This window comes from Kogia breviceps, chromosome 9 (genome assembly GCF_026419965.1).
Source record: "Kogia breviceps isolate mKogBre1 chromosome 9, mKogBre1 haplotype 1, whole genome shotgun sequence".
NCBI lineage: Eukaryota > Metazoa > Chordata > Mammalia > Artiodactyla > Physeteridae > Kogia > Kogia breviceps.
The window spans coordinates 38,564,250-38,588,773 of NC_081318.1; the positions used below are offsets into that span (position 1 = coordinate 38,564,250).

At 34.4% G+C, this 24,524-nt stretch overlaps 1 protein-coding gene across 2 annotated transcripts in view; it reads left to right on the plus strand.

Annotated features, from left to right (window-relative positions):
• Nucleotides 1–24,524, plus strand: part of IMMP2L (inner mitochondrial membrane peptidase subunit 2) — a 915,024-nt gene that overhangs the window by 702,290 nt on the left and 188,210 nt on the right. For both annotated transcript variants that reach the window (XM_067042322.1, XM_067042323.1), the window contains exon 6: nt 6,729–6,831. In XM_067042322.1, the coding sequence (XP_066898423.1) occupies nt 6,729–6,831 (103 nt within the window). The remainder of the gene's footprint in view (nt 1–6,728; nt 6,832–24,524) is intronic.

Here is a 24,524-nt window from a genome sequence, read left to right on the forward strand (position 1 = left end):
TATTACATGATAAGATCCAGTTAACAATAGGTAAACTGATTATGGTCTTTATAACTTTGACATGTCATGTAATTGGTGATCATTTTAGCAAAAACTAGTTTTAAATATATGTAAGTTAGATACATTATTTATTTTGTGGAGTTAGCTTTTATATATTCAGATAGCTTACATAATGTTTATAATTATGCTATAATTCAATAATATATTTACCTTAAACTTTTTGACTCAGTATGATCTAAGTTAATATTGGGTATATTGTAATAACAGATAGAATATATAAGAGAAAAGTCAATAATACATTTTTGGAATAAAATAATTTAAATATATTTAATTTTTCTATACAATTATAATAATTGAATGTCCTCATTAGAAAGTGATTTATGAAATATCTCCCTTAATTTACAGTGGTATATCTCCAGAAAATAATGTACTAAAGAAAAAGAAATATTTTTTTCTATAAGCGAATGGGATTTGAAACCCACACTATCTTCCTTACCTTTTAGGTTTTATCTGTTCTTCATATCTGGATTCAAATATACATAGTACCTTTTCTGACTATTCCAGCCTAAAACAATATCATCCATTGAACACCTCTGCAGTTAGCAACATTTGACATTCGTTCATTTATTTATTCCTCCATTCACCAATTATTTTCTTGCAGATGTTTCTAGCTTGTGAAATTTTGCCTATGGTAGTTTAGACTGTTATCTGTTATATATATATAATAGACTGATTTGTGGCTTATGTTTTGAATCATGGTATAAGTTACAATCTTGGTAGGCCCCTAAAATAGCTAAAATTTAAAAGAATGGTGATTTTCAAGTGTTAGGGTGTGTGGAACAACTGGAACTCACACATTGTTGGTACAGCTGCATTGGAAGCCAGTCTGACATGTTGCAAGGCTAAACATTCAGTTACTATAGGACTCAGCCATTTCATTTGTAGATATTTATCCAGGAGAAATGAAAACATGCATCCACCTAAATACTTATAGGTTCATGGTGGCTTTATTGATAATAGCCAAAAACTGGAAAGAACCCAAGTGTCCTTGAACTATTGATGGATAAACTAATTGTGGTATATCTCTATAGCAGTATACTATTAAGAAAAAAGTAACAAATGACTAACATGTGCAACAACACAGATTAATCTCAAAAGCAAATAGACTACATTAAAGAAACAAAACCAGAAATCAAAGAATGCATATAGAATGATCCCATTTATGTGAAATTCTAGAAGAGGCACAACCATGGTAACAAAAGGCTCAGCCATGGTTGCTGGGAGCTGAGGATGGAGGGAGGCAGGTCTGCCGGCAGATAGGGCATGAGGGGCCTTTTCTGGGTGATCGGATGTTTCATATCTTGATCTAGTGATTATAGGCTTGGGTAGATTTATAAAACTCATTGAACTGTACACTTAAAATTGCTGGATTATATTTATCTCCTAACAAGGGAACTCTGCTGTCAGTTTGCTATTCCTTTGAAGATAGTCTACTCTTTTTTCTCTGGCAGCTTTTCAAAAATTTTTTAGGGAAAAAGGGTTCCTTAGTGTTCTGCAGTTTCATTACAGTGTATCACAGTGTGATTTCTTTCCATTTATTTATGTTACTTGTGATTCACTTTGATTACTGAAGCTGTAATTCATGCTTTCATCAGTTCTAGAAAATTCTCTATCACTATCTCTCAAATGTTATCTCTTCCTTGTTCCTTTTTATTCTCTTGCTTTGGGACTCTCATTACACTTATATTACATTTTCTAATAATATTCTCCATCTCTCCTACTTTTCATTTCCTTACCTCTTTGTGCTAAAGTCTAAGTAATCTTTTAGATATATATTCCAGTTCTTCTTTCTTTCATTTATATTCATATGCTTTTTAATCCATGTATTTAATAGTATATTTTAATTTTTAGAAGCTCTGATTTTTTCTCAAATATCTGTCTTTTAAAAATGTATATTGTTCCTTGTTCATGTTTTTAATTCCCTTTTTTAATTTAAAAAAATATTTGAATTTGTATAAATTATATTCTATGTTTGAGAAATCCAGCATTTTAAGTCCTTGGTGGTCAAATTCTGCTGTTTGTTAATGAGTTCTGACTCATTAATACTGGTTATTTCCTTGTGAGTTTGGTTTTGGGATTGTGAGTGCCTATTGACTGGGACTTATCTGTAGAAAACTTGAAAACTCTGAATTGAGGGATTATCCCTGAAAAGATTTATAGTTCCTTCTGCCAGATTCCTGGAGCCAATTAAAGTTAATTCTTGACTATCCCAGACCACATAAGCAGTGTGAATTTGAACCTGTCTCACCTTGAGAGCAGGATGTGGACTCTCAAGAGAGAATTTTTCCCTTCCAGAGGTCACCCTAGATAGGCAAATATCCTTTTCATTTTCCTTTCCTGATGGTAGATTACTTTTTTCTAGTCAGTCTATTAATGATGATAAAAGATATCTAGTTCCAACTCTTGATCTTACTGAATCCTGAGCTCTATACTCCTGATCCCTTCTGGACAGTGAAAACCCAGGGGGTCTAGGATCCAGGGAGTGTCCAGTAAACACCTTCAGGGCAGCTACTACTTTGGACAATGAAAAAAATTCAATAGAATGGTTTGAAAAATAAATAAAAACACGTTAATCAATTATGAATTATTAATACTAATTACCTACATTAAGAATGTGTGTGTGTATATTTGGGAAATACTTTAAATATGAATTTGTTTCCTTCTTGTGACATCAAGGTTTACATAGACAAATTTGTATTCAACTGATGACACTCAAAACATCGAGAACTAAAAAAAAAAAAAAAAAAAAAAAAAAACCCATTGTTTTCAAGGTCAAATCAAATTGGAAAAAAATCATTCTTCATTCCACTTATAAGACCTAGGTAACTTGTCTTGGTAAAGCTAGTACTAAAAATGCCTTTTTGTAGACAGGTAGTTAGAATACCATACAGAACTCATTTTTTGACAGTCAAAACCAAAATTATTTGCAAGCCATAGATACATACAACCTTGTAGGCTGACACCTCACTTAACTGTTAAATCACCTAAAAGATTACCTTGTCTTTCTTTTATGTGAATTCAGGAGCACAAAGCTATTTAAAATTCCTTCTCTAGAGATATTCTATTAGAAGTATTATATTTCTTTGGCAGTCCTAAAAGGAACCAGCTCAATATTTTAATGTCATATTTTTAAAAGCTACTTTGGGTTATTTTTTTTAAGTTAGATTGAAGCCTGAGAAATTAAATATGTGTATATGGCATGAATTTTAGCAGGGTTATACAGCTCAAAGAGTTATTTCACACCCTGTCTAGTGTCTCGGTAAACCATTCTCTATTAGCATAGCAACATTCAAATATGTAAGTGATTAGTAAGTGAAAACAAATAGATTGTGCTTTCACCTGCTACTCTCTGCATGCTTGCATATGTACAAACAGATAGATTGTGTTTTCACATGTAAGTTTTAGAATATCCCAGAAGGGCATAAGAATAAAAGAAAAATAAGCTTCACTGTACCATTAAAGATAGTCTATAGTCCCAGTGCAAATGTGAGAGAAATAAATTATTGAAGCATAACTCAGGTAATTTTAAAAGACTGATGCTAATAGACAGTACAGGCTGAACACATTCTGAATTATAAAATGAAAGAAAACAGTGGACAAAGGAAGATAATAGCAATAATAACTATAGCTTACTGAGTTCTTACTGTACATAAGAACTAGATTGAGTGCTTTACTTAAAAAATCTCAACTGTAAGAAAATCCATTTATCAAGCGTTTAATACATGCCACTTTTATCCATAGAACCACTTTTTGAGCTAGGTACTATTATTTGCCCCATTCTGCAAATGAAGAAGCTGACGCTTGAGTTTTATCAACTTGTCCAAGATTACATAAACTTGGAAGTGTTAAGTTAGACATCAAAGCCAAGATAGGCTGATTGCAGAGACCATGCTCTATAACAACCTCTCCATTATATTCTCATCGAACGACTAACCTGCATCTCAACCCAGTTAGGGCATGTCTAATCCATCCCATTTCAAAGGTAGACAAATGGAGATAGAAACTAAGAAATTTGCACAAGATTACTTGTAACTGCATAAAGATTAAAACTGGTTTAGTCTGTTTCCAGAATCTATGCACTTTCTACTGTATTATTCAACTGTGGTGAAAGTGTTTTTCATTCTTCAGTTATACATTCATTTGGTCATTCATTTAACAAAAGTTTATTGAACACTTTGTATGGTGCATTCTTTTTGTGCTCTGGGAATACTCTCGTGAACATGAAACACAAAGTTCCAAAATTTACGTTCTAGTGGGGGGAAAGATAGGCAATAAACCAATAAATTAGGAAGTAGATGTCATGTTAGTGGGTGCAATGAAGAAAAATAAAGCATTGCAAGGGGCCAGAAAATGATGGGAAGTTGGATGTATTTAAAAATTTTAAATAAGATAGTCAATGCAAGGATATGTGCAACTGTCACTGGTAATTTTATGATACTGTTTTTTTCTATCACAAGTATCTTGACTCCTTGGTTTATATGACATTGAAACTGAATCTGAGTCTTATATCAGATTCACTTTCCAGAAGAATATGCTTGACTTAGAACCTACCATTTCATTGCAGAAATGATTGGTTTTATTTCATATTTCTGCTTGAATGGTTATTTGAGGAGACAAAATAGGTAATTGTTTCCTTTCTAAGTACTTATCCAAACTAGCCAGCTTAATAAGGTAAACAAATATTTGGACTTATTAGGAGAATATGCCTTGCCAACAGTTAAGTAAAAGGGTCTTCTTCCCATCATTAATATTTGATGTGGGATATTAGTTCTTAGAAGGAATCTCATGATAAAATGACTAGTGATGTCAACAACTAATTGACTGATTTTAATTGAGGAACATTTATATGACAGTATGATGTATTCAACTTGTTTCTGCTTTTCTTTAAAAAGCTGAAACTCTTCTTCCCAGTAGTAATTAAAAATAAACAGCAGTCATTTACTTACTGTGGGCTTCTAATGGTCACAACACCTTGCATGAATGATTTAGTGATCTAAAGCAAAGCAATTCAACACTGAAGTTATCCTGAAAATTAAAAAACATTCTAGATGATGAACAGTTTCAATTTCTATAGCACCAACTTATGTGCAGTTTTCCTTTTTTATGTATTCTTCTGCATATATACAACTTACTAACTAACAGAAATGGTCTGATTGGGACTCCACTTCAAAGAACAGTGTATAAAGCTCAGTCTCTGGGGTTAAGTCTATAGACTTGGGGGTGACATTTATTCATTCAACTATTATGTATTGAGAAGCTTCTTTAAGCTAGACATTGTCTGGAATTCTTTGGGGAATGAAAGAAGGAAAAATAGTCTCTGCCCTGAAAAGAATTTATTTTTATAGGCTTGGGATAATATTTAATCTAATTCCATCCCTTTTATTTAATTAGTTATATTATAATTTATGTAAACAATCTCTTGTTGATTATTTAGAAAGATAATTTTTGTTGTTACAAAAGGCCTGTGTTGAACATCTCTGGTAATAAATATTTGTCCATATTTCTGATTATTTCTTTGGAATGGATTTCTATCAGTAAAATAACTAGGTCAAAAGGCACATACGTTTTAGTCTATTAATAAATTTGACAAAAATGGACCCCCCAATGGCAAAATAGGAAAAAAGTATCACTTTACATTGCCACCAACACAGTACGAGAGAGCCTTTCCTTACTTGGTTTCCTTGTCAGCCTTAAGAAGACAGAATGTTCCACTAAGTGTATATCGTCGATCATTGCTCTCTAAATATTGTCTTCAAAATTGTTGAAAAGTTTCTCATTTTCATGATTTATGGGATTTCCCTGGTGGCGCAGTGGTTAAGAATCCGCCTGCCAATGCAGGGATATGGGTTCGATCCCTGGTCCAGGAAGATCCCACATGCCATGGAACCACTAACCCCGTGTACCACAACTACTGAGCCTGCTCTCTAGAGCCCACAAGCCACGACTACTGAGCCCTGCGCACCTAGAGCCCATGCTCTGCAACAAGAGAAGCCACCGCAATGAGAAGCCGACGTAGCACAACAAAGAGTAGCCCCCTCTCACTGCAGCTAGAGAAAGCCCTCACACAGCAACGAAGACCCCAAGCAGCCAAAAAAATTTTTTAAAAGAATTATTTATTAAATTGAATGGTGCTAATCAAAAATTTTCAATTGACATTGATAGCTTATATTTGACAAGATATCATCTAGAATTTTTTTCTTATATATTCTGAATTTTAAAGTATTAAGAGGTTATGAAAATTCTGTCAGTTGGTTTGAGAAGTTTGACTAAAAAAATAAAGATTGCAGCTGGCCAAGTTGACCATTGAGGTAAAAGCAGATGTCAGAAATAAAATAGATCTGCATTTTGTTGGGGCTTATTGAGTTTTATAAAAACATAGGATATTATGAATTAAGTTAAGTAGCAAACCATTATCTGGTGCTAGTGTATCTTGTTTAAGCACAAAAGTCCTACCTACAGAAACATGAAAAAAAATACTGTGGTTAGGTTTACAGGGTCTTAACCACATCTTATTTAAAAAGAAAATTCTAGAATAGCCTTACATGTAACCTATAATAATCCGTTGCATCTTTACAGTAGTATTTTTACCTTTCCTGAATTTGTATGCTTAGCTGTTTGATCTCTCTCTTTTCTGATCTTTTCTCAATGGTTATGCTGTTTATTTCTAGAACTATGGGACACAAAAACCGCTATGTCAAAGTCCCCCGTGGTCACATCTGGGTTGAAGGTGATCATCATGGACACAGTTTTGACAGTAATTCGTTTGGGCCGGTAAGTCTTCTTATTACTTGTATGATTGGATTTCAAATGTAGGAACAAAAGTATGTCACACAGGTTGCTCAGGTAACCCAGCCAAGAGTAGTCGTGAATTTTATAGTGGAACAGTTTATATTTGAAAATTTCCTTTTAAATATCATATAGATAATGTAAGCTGTCAATGAGTGTGTGTGTGTGTGTGTGTGTGTGTGTGTGTGAGTGTGTGTGTATGTGTATCTAGAAAAGAACTTTGACAACTCAATAAAGTGCCAAAAGATGCTTTCAGCTGACTACCTGGTTGTTTTTTCCTCACATAAATGCTTTGTACCTTATGTTTTTAGTTAGTGTTTAACAGAAATAATGTGTAAAAGACCTATAGACATCAATTTTCTAAGTAATTAGTTTAAAAATGTATAATAGAAATCATATTGGTAACTAACATTTTTCAGCTTTTAATTTATAACAGAAATGCCCACATTCTTTATACCATGTTTACATTCCATAAAATATGTGACTAAATTCATATATTATAATTTTTTTCATTTTTGAATACGTACAGAAATTCTCTATTTATTAACCCCCGCAACAAATCATTATATAAAGTGAAGAATATTTTAGTTAATGGAAACTGCACCTGATCTCTAGTCACCTATGTCTCTTTAAAAACTTGGATCTTCAACCCATTAGATTTTCCTACATCTAGATGTAGCCATACTTGTATGTATGTAGAAGTTAATACTGAGCACCTTTAGATAGGTTTGCAAAAAAGTTATCCACATCCTTTTGTCTAAAACTAAATGTTGGTGGTCTCTGTAAAACAATTTCCTTCACCTATCATGAGGGACCACTATTATTGTCACGGGAGAAGCAGTCACTTGACTCACTTTTGGCTAAAAGTATAGCAAGAGACTTGGGGTTGGATAAGTGTTGTGCATAAGTGGAAGGGAACTTTAGGTGACGACCCCTACTTCTTTTTTCTAGCTTCAGTGATGATAAGAAAAACATCTAAGGTCCTTCTTGCTTTTGAGGAGTACTTATTATAAAAATACAATTTAATCGTTGTAGGGTATATCAAAGATGGGATGAACAGATTGGAAATGTTGTAGATCACTTAGAGACTATAGTAGAAGTGACTGTCATGAAGAAGCTTAGTAGCAACTTGAAAGTGAAAATAAATCACCTAGAAGCAGTTTTATTTCTCTCTTATTAATAAGATTAAATCTATTAAATGTAGCATGTTGGCCAAGTCCACATTAAAATGTTAACTTTAGTTTGGGTTTTAATTGGTAGGGTAGTGATTCTGAAATGAAGTGTTAAAAATGTTGTTTTGTTATTAGTTGTGGGGTGTGGGGTAAATAATTACTTACTAATAATAAAGTACTGAAGTTTGAGATTGGTTTGCTTTTTCTTTATTAGTAAATAAAGCTAGTGCAATCTTATCTATATAATTGTATAATTGTCAGTCACTCGTATTCCAGATGCTTTCTTATTTGGGAGAGAAAAATGATAAGGTTGATAGCCAGAATATTGGGAATTGCACATAACCTTCAATATTATATCTATTGTGTAGTTCTTTCTAGGCTGTCTTTCCTGCTGTGTACTTAATAATAGTATTATGAACCACTGAAGTATAAGTAGACACATGAAAGTTGAAAATATATCATGTATGGAAATATCCTCTGTCACTTATATCTTAAAAAAAAAAAAGAAAAAGAAAAAGTGAGAACCATGTAGGAAGGCCAATCTCATTGTGTTTATTACAGTAAGAAACTATGATATGCAAAACACTGACAAATACATTCTGTGTAGGACTTTAATGCCATTCGTTTACATCAAGTTTTTAAAAGAAATCTACTCATTATTTATAACTTGAACCAGTAATATGAGTCAGAGACACAAAACCATTTTGAAATTTAGTGGTTGTTTTCTTTTTTTTTTTAATGGATATAAATATATAGATGCAGAATGGCTTTTGGTTCACAAGTTGGACTGAGTATAAATTTCCATTCACTTAATTCGTATTGTTTTTACTTGTCAAAATTAGATGAAGAACCTGTACTAGGATGAAGGAAAACATTTGTCATATCATATACTAACCTACTTGTATTTGATGAGTTTTAGTACATATATTTTTACCCTTACAATGAGCTCTCATGTTTTATGTTCCAATAACATTTATGACTAGGAAAAATAATGAATAATGATGCTCCCAAATAAGTTTTTAAAGGACAGAGGGGAAAAAAATTGAATTAAAGCCCTACAATTTTTATTTAAAGCTAAGTTGTGATGTTTGATTATAGAGATTTCTTATTTTTTATTAATTAATGGTTATCTGAATAATTAAATTATTTCAATATTTTTATAATTCTCAGAAATAAAAACTCAAGTTTTACAATTCTAAATAAACAAGAATACTCTTGAATCTTACACTGCATATACACATAACAACAAAAAGTTGTTACATTTTTCCAATCATTCTCAGTTGGATTTTTTGGCTTATCCATCAATATATTTGGAGATTGTCTGTGGAAGGTCAATTAAGTTTCAGGCTTTCTGAATTGTTGATTCATTTCTCCCCTTGGAAGCAGGGAATGCACTTTTCCAGAAAGTAAACATCCTATCTAAAAATCAGCCAGCATTGTTCCAGGATGCTTATCTTGACTTTGTAGAAATTGACTGAAACCTTTACCCTTCATATCCCTCCCAAATAACTTCAGAATTGTATCCAAATCTGTTTAATATGCTTTAACTCTTTGAATTGTAATTATACTATATCATAGATTTCCTCAGTTTATTTTAAATTGTTGCCTATGGGTAATCACAATGGAGCTTTTTCCATATTCAAGTAGATTTTTACTTGTAATCTAGTGAAAAATAAGAAAAGAATGTCTTACTCTGTTTTTTTTTCCTAGTTTGTTTTAATATTTCCCATGTATTTCTTAATATTTGAATTTGCTTTTCTGATTTGGTTTATTGCCACTATATGTAGGCTGGAGAGGGAATTAAAGAGTTTTATGAGTGAAAGATGAATAAGATTATGAATTTAAAGATACTAATGTTAAGTTATACTAATAGAATGCATCACAATAGAATGAGATCCAACATCTGCGCTTTTAACTTGTAGAGGATGACATTATGAAAATAAACTAGTAGACTCCTTTATGAACATGGATATAGTAAAACAGAAAATCAGATAACCTTAGTTTTGGACCTCATCAGTCACATAACTTGTATGGGTCTACATTTCCTCATGTATAAAAGGATGAATTTCCTCTCCTCTGAATTCATCTTAAATGATTATTTAATAAAATGAGCATATATTTTATATATATATATATGTAAATATATAATTTATTTAATGTACTCCTATTTTACATTGCTGGGCATGTTTACTAAAAATTTAATAATATATTTAAAAATATATATATATATATATATATAATCTTTTGATTATATATATAGAAAAGTTTTAATGAACATCCTCAGCAACCTAAAACAGGAATACAATTAAAGTATGTTTCCTCCAGAGGATGAATGATTATGCAGTTGTTAAAAATCTATATTTGTGAAGAATTTTAATAACATCATGTTCATGATATTGTTTTAGGTGAATACATGAAAATAAAGAAGAGAATACACAGTATTATGTTAATTGTGCCAGTTGTTATGATTATGGTCAATTCTTTTTTATACCTTTGTACTTCTCTATATTCTAAAAGGTCTGCAGCAAATTTTTATTACCTTATAATCAGAAGAAAACTAGTTAGTCAAAAAAATAAGCTAAAGGTGAGTAAAGTAAATGACTTCTAAGTTTTATTCTGACTAAATTCTATAAAAACGTTTTATGGTGCTATGGCCAGAGGGAAAAATATCACAGATGTGATTGGGTAGGAAATGTTTCAGTTATGAATTTGTCTCCATAGAAGATCTCTGTGCCAAACCTCTTGAATATATTGTCATTGCACAATGATAGAAAATGTCCTATCGCATCATAATATGGATTCACTAATGTATGACTTTAGCTCAGATTTCTAGTTTGAAAAATATATTTTGTTAGTATACTTTAAGATTGTTGTCTAGAAGTGTTTTTCAGTGCATATTACTACTTGATGTCACTGGATTGTGTATTAAAGATATTTGATGATTGCTTAGAAAATTCAGAAAGAACTTCTGTTAGTAATTCTTTTGCTCTGTGAAAGACATTAGCCTTTCCCTTTACCATCCCTACTTCCATGTAGAGTTAGTAATTCTTTTGCTCTGTGAAAGACATTAGCCTTTCCCTTTACCATCCCTACTTCCATGTAGATGACATTAATACATTTCTATTGTGGCCATGTTCTTTGCCAGCACCCAAAAGTAACTGATTACAATGAATGTTGATGAATTTTCTGCTTGCTATAAAAGGAAATCACATAAAACTCAAATTTTGTATTTCTATGTGTGTGTACATAGCTGTGAATTTTCTTTCTTTTTTAAAAGAATTTTATTAATTTATTCTTTTATACAGCAGGTTCTTATTAGTTATCTATTTTATACACATCACTGTATACATGTCATGCCAATTCCAATCTCCCAATTCATCCCACCACCACCACCACTGTCCCCCCCTTGATGTCCATACGTTTGTTCTCTATATCTGTGTCTCTACTGGTGCCTTACAAACAGGTTCACCTGTACGATTTTTCCAGATTCCACATATATGCGTTAATATACGATATTTCTTTTTCTCTTTCTGACTTACTTCACTCTGTATGACAGTCTCTAGGCCCATCCACGTCTTTACATATGATCCAATTATATTCGTCTTTATGGATGAGTAATATTCCATTGTATATATGTACCACATCTTCTGTATCCATTTGTCTGTCAATGGGCATTTAGGTTGCTTCCATGACCTGGCTATTGTAAATAGTGCTGCAAAGAACATTGGGATGCATGTGTCTTTTTGAATTATGGTTTTCTCTGGGCATATGCCCAGTAGTGGGATTGCTGGGTCATATGGTAATTCTATTTTTAGTTTTTTAAGGAGCCTCCATACTGTTCTCCATAGTGGCTGTATCAATTTACATTCCCACGAACAGTGCAAGAGGGTTCCCTTTTCTCCACACCCTCTCCAGCCTTTGTTGTTTGTAGATTTTCTGATGATGCTCATTCTCACTGGTGTGAGGTGATACCTCATTGTAGTTTTGATTTGCATTTGTCTAATAATTAGTGATGTTGAGCAGCTTTTCATGTGCCTCTTGGCCATCTGTATGTGTTCCTTGGAGAGATGTCTATTTAGGTCTTCTGCCCATTTTTGCGTTGGGTTGTTTGTTTTTTTAAATATTGAGCTGCATGAGCTGTTTATATATTTTGGAGATTAAACTTTGTCTGTTGATTCATTTACAAATATTTTCCTCCATTCTGAGGGTTGTCTTTTCATCTTGTTTATAGCTTCTTTTGCTGTGCAAAAGCTTTTACATTTCATTAGGTCCCATTTGTTTCTTTTTGTTTTTATTTCCATATACTCTAGGAAGTGGGTCAAAAAAGATCTTGCTGTGATTTATGTCAAAGAGTGTTCATTCTATCTTTTCCTCTAAGAGTTTTATAGTGTCTGCTCTTACATTTAGGTGTTTAATCCATTTTGAGTTTATTTTTGTGTATGGTATTAGGGAGTGACTTAATTTCATTCTTTTACATGTAGCTGTCCAGTTTTCCCAGCACCACTTATTGAAGAGACTGTCTTTTCTCCATTGTATATCCTTGCCTTCTTTGTCATAGATTAGTTGAACATAGGTGCCTGGGTTTATCTCTGGGCTTTCCATCCTGTTCCATTGATCTATATTTCTGTTTTTGTGCCAGTACCATATTGCCTTGATTACTTTAGCTTTGTAGTATAGTCTGAAGTCAGGGAGTCTGACTCCTCCAGCTCTGTTTTTTTCCAGGAAACTGCTTTGGCTATTCGAGGTCTTTTGTGTCTCCATACAAATTTTAAGACTTTTGTTCCAGTTCTGTAAAAATTGCCAGTGGTAAATTGATAGGGATTGCATTGAATCTGTAGATTGCTTTGGGTAGTATAGTCATTTTCAGAATATTCATTCTTCCAATCCAAGAACAGGGTATATCTCTCCAACTGTTTGTGTCATCTTTGATTTCTTTCATCAGTGTCTTATAGTTTTCTGAGTACAGGTCTTTGACCTCCTTAGGTAGGTTTATTCCTAGGTATTTTAATCTTTTTGTTGCAATGGTGAATGGGATTGTTTCCTTAATTTCTCCTTCGGATCTTTTTTGTTAGAGTATAGGAATGCAAGAGATTTCTGTGCATTAATTTTGTATCCTGCAACTTTACCAGGTTCATTGATTAGCTCTAGTAGTTTTATGGTGGCATCTTTAGGATTATCCGTGTATAGTATCATGTCATCTGCAAACAGTGACAGTTTTACTTCTTCTTTTCCAATTTGTATTAGTTTTATTTCTTTTTCTTCTCTGATTGCCAAAGCTACAACTTCCAAACTGTGTTGAATAATAGTGGCGAGAGTGGACATCCTTGTCTTGCTTCCTGACCTTAGAGGAAATACTTTCAGTTTTGGACCATTGAGAATTATGTTTACCATGGGTTTGTTGTATATGGCCTTTATTATGTTGAGGTAGGTTCCCTCTATGCCTACTTTCTGGAGAGCTTTTATCATAAATGGGTGTTGAATTTTGTCAAAAGCTTCTTCTCTATCTATTGAGATGATTATATGGTTTTTATCCTTCAATTTGTTAATATGGTGTATCACATTGATTGATTTGTGTCTATTGAAAAATCCTTGCATCCGTGGGATAAATCCCAGTTGATCATGGTGTATGATCCTTTTAATGTGCTGTTGGATTCTGTTTGCTAGTATTTTGTTGTAGATTTTTGCATCTATATTCATCACTGATATTGATTGCAATTTTGTTTTTTTATATTATATTTGTCTGGTTTTGGTATCTGGGTGATGCTGGCCTTGTAGAATGAGTTTGGGAGTGTTCCTTCCTCTGCAATTTTTTTGGAAGAGTTTGAGAAGGATGGGGGTTAGCTCTTCTCTAAATGAAAGAATTCACCTGTGAAGCAATCTGGTCCTGGACTTTTGTTTGTTGAAAGATTTTATCACAGTTTCAATTTCTTTACTGGTGATTGGTCTGTTCTTATCTTGTACCTTCCTGGTTCAGTCTTCCAAGGTTATACCTTTTAAAGAATTTCTCCATTTCTTCCAGGTTGTCCATTTTATTGGCATAGAGTTGCTTGTAGTAGTCTCTTAGGATGCTTTGTATTTCTGCGGTGTCCATTGTAACTCTCCTTTTTCATTTCTAACTTTAATGATTTGAGTCCTCTCCCTCTTCTTCTTGATGAGACTGGCTAAAGGTTTATCAATTTTGTTTATCTTCTCAAAGAAACAGCTTTTAGTTTTACTGACCTTTGCTATTGTTTTCTTTGTTTCTGTTTCATTTATTTCTGTTCTGATCTTTATGATTTCCTTCTACTAACTTTGGGTTTTGTTTTTTATTCTTTCTCTAGTTCCTTTAGGTATAAAGTTAGGTTGTTTATTTGAGATTTTTCTTGTTTCTTGAGGAAGACTTGTATTGCTATAAATTTCTCTCTTAGAACTGCTTTGGCTGCATCCTATAGGTTTTGGATCATCACGTTTTTGTTGTCATTTGTCTCTAGGTAATTTTTTACTTCCTCTTTGAGTTCTTCAGTGATCTCCTGGTTATTTAGTAACACATTGTTTATCTTCCATGTGTTTGTGCTTTTTACATTTTTCCCCTGTAATTTATTTCTAATCTCATAGTGTTGTGGTTGGAAAAGATGCTTGATATGATTTCAGTTTTCTTAAGTTTACCAAGGCTTGATTTGTGACCCAGGATGTGATCTATCCTGGAAAATGTTCCATGTGCACTTGAGAAGAAAGTGTAATCTGCTGTTTTGGGATGGAATATCCTATAAATATCAATTAAATCTATCTGGTCTGTTGTGCCATTTAAAGCTTATGTTTTCTTATTAATTTTCTGTCTGGGTGATTGCCCATTGGTGTAAGTGAGGTGTTAGAGTCCCCCACTATTATTGTGTTACCATTGATTTCCTCTTTTATAGCTGTTAGCATTTGCCTTATGTATTGATGTGCTCCTGTGTTTGGTGCATATATATTTATAAATGTTATATCTTCTTCTTGGATTGATCCCTTGATCGTTATGTAGTGTCCTTCCTCGTCTCTTGTTACATTCGTTATTTTAAAGTCTATTTTATCTAACACAAGAATTGCTACTCCAGCTTTCTTTGGATTTCCATTTGCATGGAATATCTTTTTTCAACCCCTTACTTTCAGTCTGTATGTGTCCCTAGGTCTGAAGTGTGTCTCTTGTAGACAGCATTTATATGGGTCTTGTTTTTGTATCCATTCAGCGAACCTGTGTCTTTTGGTTGGAGCATTTAATCCATTCACGTTTAGGGTAATTATTGATATGTATGTTCCTATAACCATTTTCTTAATTGTTATGGATTTGTTTTTGTAGTTCCTTTTCTTCACTTGTGTTTCCCACTTAGAGAAGTTCCTTTAGCATTTGTTGTAGAGCTGGTTTGGTGGTGCTGAATTCTCTTAGCTTTTGCTCGTCTTTAAAGCTTTTGATTTCTCTGTCGAATCTGAATGGGATCCTTTCTGGGTAGAGTAATCTTGGTTGTAGGTTTTTCCCTTTCATCACTTTAAATATGTCCTGCCACTCCCTTTTGGCTTGTAGAGTTTCTGCTGAGAAATCAGCTATTAACCTTATGAGAGTTCCTTTGGATGTTATTTGTCATTTTTCCCTTGTTGCTTTTAATAGTTTTTCTTTGTCTTTAATTTTTGTCAGTTTGATTACTGTGTGTCTCAGCATCTTTCTCCTTAGCTTTATCCTGCCTGGGACTCTTTGTGCTTCCTGGACTTAGGTGGCTATTTCCTTTCCCATGTTAGGAAAGTTTCAACTATAATCTCTTCAAATATTTTCTCAGGTCCTTTCTCTCTCTCTTCTCCTTTTGGGACCCCTATTATGCGAATGTTTTTGCATTTAATGTTGTCCCAGAGGTCTCTTAGGCTGTCTTCCTTTCTTTTCATTCTTTTTTCTTTATTGTCTTGTGGCAGTGAATTCCACCCTTCTGTCTTCCAAGTCACTTATCCATTCTTCTGCCTCAGTTATTCTGCTCTTGATTCCTTTTAGTGTATTTGTCATTTCAGTTATTGTTTGTTCATCTCTGTTTGTCTGTTCTTTAATTCTTCTATGTCTCTGTTAAATATTTCTTGCATCTTCTTGATCTTTGCCTCCATTCTTTTTCTGAGGTCCTGGATCATCTTCACTATCATTATTCTGAATTCTTTTTCTGGAAGGTTGCCTTCCTCCACTTCATTTAGTTGTTTTTCTGGGGTTTTATCTTGTTCCTTCATCTGGTACATAGTCCTCTGCCTTTTCATATTGTCTGTCTTTCTGTGAATGTGGTTTTTGTTCCACAGGCTGCAGAATTGTAGTTCTTCTTGCTTCTGCTGTCTGCCCTGTGGTGGATGAGACTATCTAAGAGGCTTGTGCAAGTTTCCTGATGGGAGGGACTGGTGGTGGGTAGAGCTGGGTGTTGCTCTGGTGGGTAGAGGTCAGTAAAACTTTAATCCTCTTGTCTGCTGAAGGGTGGGGCTGAGTTCCCTCCCTGTTGCTTTGGCATGAGGTGACCCACCACTGGAGGCTACAGGCTCTTTTGTGGTACTGATGGTGGATCCTGGCAGGGCTCATACCAAGGAGTCCTTCCCACAACTTTTGTTGCCAGTGTCCTTGTCCCCGCGGTGAGCCACAGGCATGCCCTACCTCTGCAGGAGACCCTCCAACACTAGCAGTTAGGTGTGGTTCAGTCTCCTATGGGGTCACTGCTCCTTCCCCTCCATCCTTATGCACACACTACTTTGTGTGTGCCCTCCAAGAGTGGAGTCTCTGTTTCCCCCAGTCCTGTCAAAGTCCTGCAGTCAAATTCCGCTAGCCTTCACAGTGTGATTTTCTGGGAATTCCTCTTCCTGTTGCCAGACCCCCAGGTTGGTAAGTCTGACATGGGGCTCAGAACCTTCACTCCACTGGGTGAAGTTCTGTGGTATAGTTGTTCTCTCGTTTGTGTGTCAGTCACCCAGCAGTTATAGGATTTGATTGTATTGTGATTTTGCCCCTCCTACCATCCCTTTGTGTCTTCTCCTTTGTCTTTTGATGTGTGGTCTCTTTTTTGGTGAGTTCCAGTGTCTTCCTGTTGATGATTGTTCAGCAGTTAGTTGTGATTCTGGTGTTCTCGCAAGAGGAAGTGAGCTCATGTCCTTCTACTCCACCATCTTCCATAGTTGTGAATTTTCAAATAGTGATTCTTAACTATTTCAGATTAGCAGACTCTTCATAAATTAAAAGTGCAGGCAGCAGTTCTTTCTTCATTTATTATAAATATTCATTTAATTACTTACATTTGAAATGGTCTCATAGATATCCATTCCTTTTGGTGAAAACACAGATGGACCCTTTCCATGGCTTCCATTTATTTTGTACATTTCCTATCTTTGAATTTTTTTCTATTATTTTAATCTAGTTTTAAGTCACAAACCACTGAAATATGTTCACTGCTTGCTCTGTAATTATTTGATGTATGTCATAATAGAAATTCTAGGCTTTTAATATCTAAAATAAATAATTTATTTTAACTTTATTGAACAAAGTATATTACGGAAAAAAAAAAAAAAAAACTACTTTTGGCTTCAACATTTCAGGGTGAAGATAACCTTTCCAGGCTGTATAAAAGTATTTTGATTTTTAGGTTTGTGGTCCTAGTGTCACCTTGTTAACAATTTGTGTGTAAGAACCATGAAGCAGGACTGAACAATTTGGTGCAGAAACTATGCATGATATACTGCCTCTATCTGAGAGTGGAAACTGGGAGTTATACTAAATATGAATTCTTTTTAGTTCCAAGTCATTTGGAAAAGAGCTAACCTAATCTCTTATTTCATAGATGCCTAATTAAATAAAATACTAGACCCCTAGAATGTTTTCTTGAAGGAAATATTCCTAATAGATGGTAGTTTTCAAATAAATGAGTATTAGAAATATTGTTAATTAAATGAGCTAATGATCTGAAAATGATAATCTATAAGAAAGCATTGAAATTAAGATTAAAATTCCATAGAATTCCTTTTGAACTTAGTGAGGTTCAAAACATTTTTTATTCCTTAAAAAAGTACTGAAAAAGTCAAGGAGAGGAAAAGTAAACTTTATGAGTTCATATCATGCAGGGCTTTCATTTTGTCTTCAGGACACATTTTGAGCATCTACCAATTATCCAAATTGATTTTGGCTGGGATTCCAATGGGCAGAATGGATCAGGAGAGATGAGGATTGTGTTAACTGCCAAGAGGGTGCTAGATTAGGTAATGTGTGAGAAGTGAACTTTCAAAGAGGTTTATTAGTCATGCCTGTTTTGAATTGTCTCCCTATGTTATACATTTTTGGTGGAAGAAATACAGATGAGATTAACTAGGGTAGCAAAACAAGATTCTTGGAGACAGAAGGAGGCTGAAAGGAAGAGAAAGGGAAGGGAAGTTATGACATTTTTGAGAGCAACTGACAAAGGGTTGAGTTGGAATGGAATTTGGGGAGATGTTTAAAAGTTTCAGAGAGTATAAGGACAGAGATTCAAGCTGTGGATAAGGAGTGCACTAAGCCTGTGAGTATTCCCAGTCCTTTTGCCACTGTCATCAAGAGATGCCCTGATGCCTAGGAAGATCATAAGATGGTCAACAGATACAACAGTGACTAAGGTATAAGGCCTACTTGCAAGGAGGCAGACAAGTAATAGGGCAGAACCAACACAGCAGTCTAAGTAGAGGTGTAAGTGAGAGCCTCTTAGAGAAATAGACATTTGTGTACTGAACACTCATAAGAAAAACCTACGAAATCTTCTGGGAGGATTTGTAGAACAGTGTTCTGAAGTCCGTGAAAATAATAACTATTTAGTACAACCTTGTATTGCATAAAACACTCTGGATGCTGCATGTTTTGTGAATGAAGTGGTTTATGCCTGGAGTGGTTAATATGTTTCAGCTGCATTGAAAACACTGTTTATACAGTGCAGAATAATCTTGTGGACATATGAGAATGAATTGACATTTCATTTTATGTATTGTTGAGCTGTAGTATTTTCCTTGTGTAAATTCTCTTCAGCAGCTAGAATAACTTTTATTTAAAATCAGCCATTTTCAAATAAAGAAAAAGGTCATTAGACTATGTTGTCAGGATCCAAAGAAAGTGTTCTGTTCACACTTTCTCTAAAACATATTACTTGGACTTTAATTGATTATATTTTCTTGTTTCCTTGTGGTACATACTTTTGTTCATTAAAAATTTTGTTAGGAACTAAAGCAAGCTCTATTTATAGAAAAATATTTGTGACAAAAGTCCCTTGGTTCCTAAAATCATAAAACCTTACCTTGGGGTTTTCCTTCAATTGTTTTTCACAATTCCTTTAAACAGTGCCAGAACCTAGCAACCTCACATATTTTACTCAGGTATAATTCTTATTTGGCTGGTGTAGACAAAGGCATGCATTTCATAAAAAGGCCAAAGGCAATGAAAAGAAATGCCATAATAATTAAAATATCTGTATATCCAAAGATAGTTAAGTCTCAGAAAAGAGCCCATCCTCTGGAGCAATATTCAAAACATAGAAATGTTCATATAGGAAAAAAGGAAAAGGAAAAAAGAAACCACAAAAGTACCTAAGGTTTAGCATCGCTATTGGTTGGCTCTAATTACAATACAGTTAGAACATCAAAAAATATATAAGATTTTTTAAAAAGAGCATGGAAACATAATATCAGCTAGAGAACACAGAGACAAACTAAGCTTCTATTTCTACCAAATCAAATTTTGTTTCTGTCTTAATTATTCTGCTAGTGTAGAAATCATTTTCTGCATGATTTCATTTTCAGATCGGAGAGATGTCAGCAGAATTGTCATTAGGCTTCATTGCTATGGCAGATATTGTTCCTTTGGGCCATTTAGTTAGAACTAAGCATGTCCATTACACCAGAAATGTTATATTTACTGACAGTGGGTCAGGAAACAAGATTTAGTGAAACATATTCAGTATTATTAACTTAGCAATTTTATAAGTTCTCAAAATTTTTTAAGTGGGATTGAAATCCTTATTTTATTATTTATAAGACATAATCAGTGTCTACATTACATGTCTACATAGAAAAATAAAATGGAAGATATAAGGAGCCTAAAAGAGAAGGAAAATCTCCTACTGCCTAGTCTAGACAGTACAAGGAGAAAAAATCAGCTATTGAATATACTGTGATTCAAGGTATGAGATTGAATTTCCTCATTTAAATAGATATTTACTTACGAAATATTTACTGAGTAATTGGGCTCTACTTCTCATAATATGCAAGCACAAAACAATGGAAATGACTTTGTATTTCGACTGAGCTTCTGGGAGATGACTTTCTTTAGAAATTTTTACTTTTCCTAAAGCTTTTCTTGGGTAATCCTAAAAATGACTTTGCTTTGTGTCAGCATCTTATTGGTTTTGTTTGTTTGTTTGTTGGTTGGTTGGTTTTTTTTTTCCTGAAAAAGAAAACTTGCAAGAGAATTAAAAGATCAGTTTGATTGTCAGTGACTGGGATGACTTTTTTCTGTGTAATGGAGCCTGTAATGGATCACAGTAACCACAGTTTTAGATATTATCCATTGGAAGGCTCATGTGGGTTTGTGTTATATTAAAATTTTTTCTAACTTGGTGAATCAAGCAAGCGAAAATGCATTTCTTTATTTAAGTGGTCAGAATTAGAACCATGTGGTGTGTTCTATTGATAGGGCATCACAGGCCCCATGGCTTTTTCACTGAAGAACATTGATTCCTGTAACATGATTCCTAGGTATTTCTGCTCCAACTCTTCCTACTATCACTAAGAATTTTTCTGAAAAAAATTCTGATCACATCATTCCACTTCTTAAAACAATATCATCAGCCTACAGCACTTATCATACTTAATGAAGAAATGTTAGAAGCTTTCCCTTTTAAATCAGACAAGACAAGAAGCTTTCCCTTTTAAATCAGACAAGACAAGAAGGTTCTCTTACCACTTCTGTTCAACATTGTGCCAAATGTCATTGCCCGTGCACATTAGGGCAAGAAAGAAATAAAGAGATATGGCAATAAGAAAGGAAAATTCCAGTTTCCTCCTGGTGGTGCAGTGGTTAAGAATCTGCCTGCCAATGCATGGGACACAGGTTGGATCCCTGATCCAGGAAGATCCCACATGCTGTGCAGCAACTAAGCCAATGTGCCAAAACTACTGAGCTTGCTCTCTATAGCCCATGAAGCACAACTACTAAGCCCGCCTGCCACAACTACTAAAGCCTGTGCTCCACAACAAGAGAAGCCACCGCAATGAGAAGCCTGTACACTGCAACGAAGAGGAGCATCTGCTTGCCGCAACTAGAGAAAGCCCGCATGCAGCAACAAAAACACAAAGCAGCCAAAAATAAATAAATTAATTAATTTTAAAAAAGAAAATCTAAGAAGCATCTGCAGAATTACTAATACAGTTCTTCAAGTTTATTAGTATAAGAGAAATCACATACAGTGATCAAACAGGTCTAGACCTCATCAACAAACAGAAAACACACTTTTAAAGAACTTTATATTTAAAATAGCAATAAACAACTCAGGATAGGGCTGGTAGTGGCTTCCAGTTCCAACTTGAAGCCTTGCCTGCTGGCGTGTGGAGCAGCGAGTTGCTCCGGGTTGAGTAAGTTTGTAAAGTGTCCTCTTCATTTTTTGGGGAAAAAAAAAAAAAAAAAAAAGACCCTGAAGATAAGATAATTCCTCTTATGTTATAGAAGATGAATTTGAAGCAAAACATTGGAAATTACTTATTGAAGTTGAAGCTGCAGAGTATTGACTGAAGCTGTGTGGCTGACAGGGTCATGGTGCTCCAGCTGGTTGTCAGTCCTGGCCTCTGAGGTGGGAGAGCAGAGTTCAGGACATTGGGCCACCAGAGACCTCCTGGCCCCAAATAGTATCAATTGGCAAGAGGTGTCCCAGAGATCTCTGTCTCAATACTAAGACCCAGCTCCACTCAATGACCAGCAAGCTCCAGTGATGGGCAACCCATGCCAAACAACTAGCAAGACAGGAACACAACCCCACGCATTAGCAGAGAGGCTGCTTAAACTCATAATGTCACAGACACCCCAAAACACACCACTGGATGTGGTCCTTCCTAACAGAAAGACAAGGTCCAACCTCATCCACCAGAACACGGGCAGCAGTCCCCTCCACTAGGAAGCCTACACAACCCATTGAACCAACCTCACCCACGGGGGGGCAGACACCAAAAACAGTGAGAACTACAGACCTGCAGCCTGCGAACAGGAGACCCCAAACACAGTAAGTTAAACAAAATGAGAAGATAGAGAAATATGTAGCAGATGAAGGAGCAAGGTAAAAACCCACCAGACCAAACAAATGAAGAGGAAATAGGCAGTCTACCTGAAAAAGAATTCAGAGTAATGATAGTAAAGATGATCCAAAATCTTGGAAATAGAATGGAGAAAATAAAAGAAATGTTTAACAAGGACCTATAAAAGCTAAAGATCAAAGAAACAATGATGAACAACACAATAGATGAAATTTAAAATTCTCTAGAAGGAAATAACAGCAGAATAATTGAGGCAGAAGAAAGGATAAGTGAGCTGGAAGATAAAATAGTGGAAATAACTACTGCAGAGCAGAATAAAGAAAAAAGAATGAAGAGAATTGAGAACAGTCTCAGAGATGTCTGGGACAACATTAAATGCACCAAAATTTGAACTATAGGGGTCCCAGAAGAAGAAGAGGAAAAGAAAGGAACTGAGAAAATATTTGAAGGGATTATAGTTGAAAAGATCCCTAATATGGGAAAGGAAATAGTTAATCAAGTCCAGGGAGTGCAGAGAGTCCCACACAGGATAATTCCAAGGAGACACACACCAAGACACATACTAATCAAACTATCAAAAATTAAATACAAAGAAAGAATATTAAAAGCAGCAAGGGAAAAACAACAAATAACATACAAGGGAATCCCTATAAGGTTAATAGCTGATCTTTCAGCAGAAACTCTGCAAGCCAGAAGAGAGTGGCAGGACATATTTAAAGTGATGAAAGGGAAAAGCCTACAACTAAGATTACTCTACCCAGCAAGAATCTCATTCAGATTTGACGGAGAAATTAAAACTTTTACAGACAAGCAAAGGCTAAGAGAATTCAGCACCACCAAACCAGCTTTACAACAAATGCTTAAGGAACTTCTCTAGGCAGGAAATGCAAGAGAATGAAAAGATCTATAATAACAAACCCAAAACAATTACGAAAATGGTAATAGGGACATACATATCGATAATTACTTTAAATGTAAATGGATTAAATGCTCCAACCAAAAGTAACAGACTAGCTGAATGGATACAAAAACAAGACCCATATATATGCTGTCTACAAGAGACCCACTTCAGACCTAGGGACACATACAGACTGAAACTGGGGGGATGCAAAAAGATATTCCATACAAATGGAAATCAAAAGAAAGCTGGAGTAACAATTCTCATATAAGACAAAATAGACTTTAAAATAAAAGACTGTTACAAGAGACAAAGAGGACACTACATAATGATCAAGGGATCAATCCAAGAAGAAGATATAACAATTGTAAATATTTATGCACCAACATAGGAGCACCTCAATACATAAGGCAAATGCTAACAGCCATAAAATGGGAAATTGATAGTAACACAATCATAGTAGGGGATTTTAACACCCCACTTTCACCAATGGACATATCATTGAAAATTAAAATAAATAAGGAAACACAAGTTTTAAATGACACATTAAACAAGATGGACTTAATTGATATTTATACGACGTTCCATCCAAAAACAACAGAATACACTTTCTTCTCAAGTGCTCATGGAACATTATCCAGGATAGACCATATCTTGGGTCACAAATCAAGCCTTGGTAAATTTAAGAAAATTGAAATGCTATAAGTATCTTTTCTGACCACAATGTTAAGAGATTAGATATCAATTACAGGAAAAAAAACTGTAAAAAATACAAACATATGGAGGCTAAACAATAAATGACTAAATAACCAAAAGATCACAGATGAAATCAAAGTGGAAATGAAAAAATACCTAGAAAAATATGACAATGAAAACACGACGACCCAAAACACGATGACCCAAAACCTGCAGCAAAAGCAGTTCTAAGACGGAAGTTTATAGCAATACAGTCCTATCTCAAGAAACAAGAAAAGTCTCAAATAAACAACCTAACAATACACCTAAAGCAATTAGAGAAAGAAGAAAAAATAACCCCAAACTTAGCAGAAGGAAAGAAAACATAAATATCAGATCAGAAATAAATGAAAAAGAAATGAGGGAAACGATAGAAAAGATCAATAAAAGTAAAAGCCTGTTCTTTGAGAACATAAACAAAATTGATAAACCATTAGCCAGAGTCATTAAGCAAAAAAAGGAGAAGACTCAAATCAACAGAATTAGAAATGAGAGAGAAGAAGTAACAACTGACAAGCAGAAGTCAAAGGATCATGAGAGATTACTACAAGCAACTGTATGCCAATAAAATGGACAACCTGGGGCCTCCCTGGTGG